Genomic DNA, 3,949 nt, shown 5'->3' with positions numbered 1-3,949 from the left:
GCTTTGCTGGGAGGAAAGGTCCTCCGGCTGGTCTTAGTGAGAAATGCCAGGCCTGGGAACTCCAACCTCCTCTCCAGGGTCTGTCTCCCACAGACCTCAGGGTGTCTGGAGGAGGGGACCAGCACCTGACACGGCTGGGAGCAACAGTGCACGTCTGCGGAACGATGCACTGGGACGTGGGACAGGGGTAAGCGGGGGTTACCCCAATACCTTGCCCCTAAGCAGGAATGAGGCTCCCACGCCAAACCGCCCCTCATCCGGCAATTCAGTTCGGGGCGTTTGTCAGAGGCGGTGATGCTGAACGTCCCCCAGCCTTTAAAAGCAGGGCCACAGGGCATAAGAATTGAACTTCAATAATCGTCAACATGGGTGCAGAGCCTGGGAGCCTGCCCAGGGCTTCCACAGGCACTGCCGTCATGATTCACGCTCCAGCAGCGCTTGGAACTGAGGCCGGGGGTGGGGTGGTGGTTCTGCACCGGAGCATCCACCAGAGATGGGAGCTGGAGCCGGACCCGCCCTCGGCAGCTCCGCTGCGCACCCAAGCAGCGACGCGTTCTCCGCCAGGCTGCGAGTGGCTGGCTCTCCAATCAAGCCGCGGACCCCGAGCCGCCCGTCCGGCACGCGAGTGTGCGCTCCCGCGTGTTCGTGTGTCCGGGGGAGGTGAGGAGGCTCGCGTCTTAGAAAGAGCAGGCTTCTGGAACTCACCGCCCAGGCCAGCTGGCACTCGGTCCAGTCCCACAGGCTGCGGACGGCCCTGGAGGGGGCGCCCTCGTCGAGCGCGCGCGCCCCACGCCACCGCCCCGGGCTCCTCCCCGGCGCCGCGCGGGCAGGTTCGCCGAGGCGGCCGCGGGCTCCGGCTCCCGGGCCCGCTCCCCACGGGCCGGCGGCGCTGGCCTGCCCGCCAGGCCGCCCCCGCCCGTCCGCGCCCCGCCCCGCTGCGCAACTCTACCCAAGTTGGAAGCCGAGCCTGAACGGCGACACTCGCGCCGAGCGCACGGCGGCGGCGGCCGCGCAGCTCCGGCGAGCCCAGGCAGGCGAGGCGGCGCCAGCACGGCCGAGCGCGGACCGCGGGGGGCGCCCGCGCCGGGAGCAGCGGGAGGAGGAGCCGGAGGAGGACGCACGGCGGCGCCGGCGCCCTGCCCGGGAAAGTAAAGTTGGAGCCGGAGGCGGCGCGCGGGCGCGGGGGCCCCAAGGAGCGGCGGCCTGCGCCCCGGCGCGCCGAGCCCTAGCCGGCCGGATGGGAGGCGGAGCGCCCGCGCCGCCGCTGCCGCTGTCCGCAGCCTGCGCCCCGGCCGCGCGCTGGGGCCGCCGGGCCGCCCGGGCACGCCCGCTCGGGCGCCGAGTCGCCGTGGGCTCGCGGCCGGGGCGCTCCCCGTGAGCGGGGCCAAGGGCGGGGCCGCGCGAGTACCCCGGGACCTGTCCCCTCCCCCCCCGCCGCCGCCGCCGCCGCCGCGTCGCCGCTCTCTCCGGGCGCCTCCTGCTCTGCACTTACGCGTGCGGCAGCGGCGGGGAGCCCGGCAGCCACGCTCTCGGGCGCGCCGCTCGCCCGCTGAGCCGCCACGGCCGAGGGCCGGTAGCGGGGTGCCGCGGTCCCCGGCGGGCGCGCCCGAGGAGCAGGCGGCGATGCGGGCGCCGACCCGGGCTGGGGGGCGCCCGAGCTGCCGCGGCTGCGCCCCGGCTCCAGGCGGGACCGCGTAGCTTGCGGGAGGACCATGGCGTCCCCGGCGCTGGCGGCGGCGCTGGCGGCGGCGGCGGGCCCCAACGTGAGCGGCGCCGGCGAGGGGGGCAGCGGCGGGGCCGCCAACGCCTCGGGGGCTGCCTGGGGGCCGCCCCCGGGCCAGTACTCGGCGGGCGCCGTGGCGGGGCTAGCGGCCGTGGTGGGCTTCCTCATCGTCTTCACTGTGGTGGGCAACGTGCTGGTGGTGATCGCTGTGCTGACCAGCCGCGCGCTGCGTGCGCCGCAGAACCTCTTCCTGGTGTCACTGGCCTCGGCCGACATCCTGGTGGCCACGCTGGTCATGCCCTTCTCGCTGGCCAACGAGCTCATGGCCTACTGGTACTTCGGGCAGGTGTGGTGCGGCGTGTATCTGGCGCTCGACGTGCTCTTCTGCACCTCGTCCATTGTGCACCTGTGCGCCATCAGCCTGGACCGCTACTGGTCCGTGACGCAGGCTGTCGAGTACAACCTGAAGCGCACGCCGCGCCGCGTCAAGGCCACCATCGTGGCCGTGTGGCTCATCTCGGCCGTCATCTCCTTCCCGCCGCTTGTCTCACTCTACCGCCAGCCCGACGGCGCCGCCTACCCGCAGTGTGGCCTCAATGACGAGACCTGGTACATCTTGTCCTCCTGCATCGGGTCCTTCTTCGCGCCCTGCCTCATCATGGGCCTGGTCTACGCGCGCATCTACCGGGTGGCCAAGCTGCGCACGCGCACGCTTAGCGAGAAGCGCGAGCCCGTGGGCCCCGACGGCGCGTCCCCGACCACGGAGAACGGGCTTGGCGCGGGCGAGAACGGGCACTGCGCGACCCCGCGCCGCCCGCGCGCCGATGTGAAGCCGGAGGACATCAGCGTGGCGGCCGAGAGGAGGCGGCGCCGATGCGCGCTGCGGCGGGGCGGGCGGCGGCGCGCGAGCGGCGAGGGGGCCGCGGACGGCGAGGGGTCGGGGCCCGGGACGGGGACGGCCGAGCCGGGCGCGATGGCCGCCGCGAGGTCCCCGGTCCCCAGCTGGCGCCTGTCGCGCGCCAGCTCGCGTTCCGTCGAGTTCTTCCTGTCGCGCCGGCGCCGGGCGCGCAGCAGCGTGTGCCGCCGCAAGGTGGCCCAGGCGCGCGAGAAGCGCTTCACCTTCGTGCTGGCGGTGGTCATGGGCGTGTTTGTGCTCTGCTGGTTCCCCTTCTTCTTCAGCTACAGCCTGTACGGCATCTGCCGCGAGGCCTGCCGGGTGCCCGGCCCGCTCTTCAAGTTCTTCTTCTGGATCGGCTACTGCAACAGCTCGCTCAACCCGGTCATCTACACCGTTTTCAATCAGGACTTCCGGCGCTCTTTCAAGCACATCCTCTTCCGACGGAGGAGAAAGGGCTTCAGGCAGTGATCCGCTCACTCTACCCGGCTCAGAGACCCTGGACAGCTCCCAGCGGAGGGGGCGGGCAGGCGTGGCCTCCCAGGAGAAAGTGGGAGCAACTTTCCCAGGGACCCAGGGATGGATAGGCCTTCAGGGCGCAGGGGAGGGTGCTGCACGGCCGGAGGGAGGGCTGAGAGACTGCAAGGCCCCCGGGGAGGGGGAAGGAGAGAGGGGAGACCCCTCTGCCTTCCTGTCTCAGCAAGGGGCTGCTTCTGGGGCTGCAGGCCCGCGTCCAACTCTGGGGGCCGTGCCAAGGTGTGTCTGTGAGGTAGCACACGCATCCTCCCAAGTTGGTGAAGAAGGAGCCTGCCCTGCCCCCACCACAGGCCACCACCCCATCCCCCTTTGAGCAAGGGCTGACTTCCCAAGACCTCGCGGGGTGGCTTTTCTGGGGGAGGAAGGAGGGCACCGACCATCTTTGGTTACGAAAGTATTTAAATGTTTGCCAACAATGACTGACAGCGAAAACAACCAAACTCTTTTCTAAATAAACCTTTGTAATCTAAGTGGTGGGTGCAATAGTCAGTCCTTCGGACCCTCACCCTGCCCGACCTCCCACCGAAGGTGGCAGGAGGGCGCTCCAGGTCGCCAGATTCCATCCTCCCCTATTGCACGAGAAGGAGGGGGTCTTTGCTTAAGGGGGACTGTTTCGCAGACTTACAAAATATATACTCAGAATTCTTGTGCTGTAACCGGCCGAGAGACCAAGGAAATCAAAGGGCTCTAAATTAACTCCAAATGTAGATGCTGGAGGGCTGTCCTCCCTTCATAACCCTCCCCCCTGCCCAGATCTGAGTCTAGGCTTCCCCCAGTTCAGCCCAGCCTGGCCC

General features: G+C 70.0%; 1 protein-coding gene across 1 annotated transcript; it reads left to right on the top strand.

The window, feature by feature from the left end:
• Window positions 1-1,461: 1,461 nt before the first annotated feature.
• ADRA2C (adrenoceptor alpha 2C) lies at window positions 1,462-3,625 on the top strand. Its single transcript, XM_004265160.4, has one exon. It carries the CDS (start codon window positions 1,713-1,715, stop codon window positions 3,087-3,089), a length of 1,377 nt encoding a protein of 458 aa, XP_004265208.2. The 5' UTR covers window positions 1,462-1,712; the 3' UTR covers window positions 3,090-3,625.
• The last annotated feature ends 324 nt before the right edge of the window (window positions 3,626-3,949 follow it).

The sequence above is a fragment of the Orcinus orca genome, chromosome 4 (assembly GCF_937001465.1).
Source record: "Orcinus orca chromosome 4, mOrcOrc1.1, whole genome shotgun sequence".
Lineage (NCBI taxonomy): Eukaryota > Metazoa > Chordata > Mammalia > Artiodactyla > Delphinidae > Orcinus > Orcinus orca.
The sequence above is the reverse complement of the archived record's forward strand: the minus strand, read 5'-3'. Positions and strand labels throughout refer to the sequence as shown.

What these genes read in the sequence shown, in the direction of transcription:
- ADRA2C (XM_004265160.4), top strand. Translation starts at nt 1,713, where the DNA reads ATGGCGTCCCCGGCGCTGGCGGCGGCGCTGGCGGCGGCGGCGGGCCCC.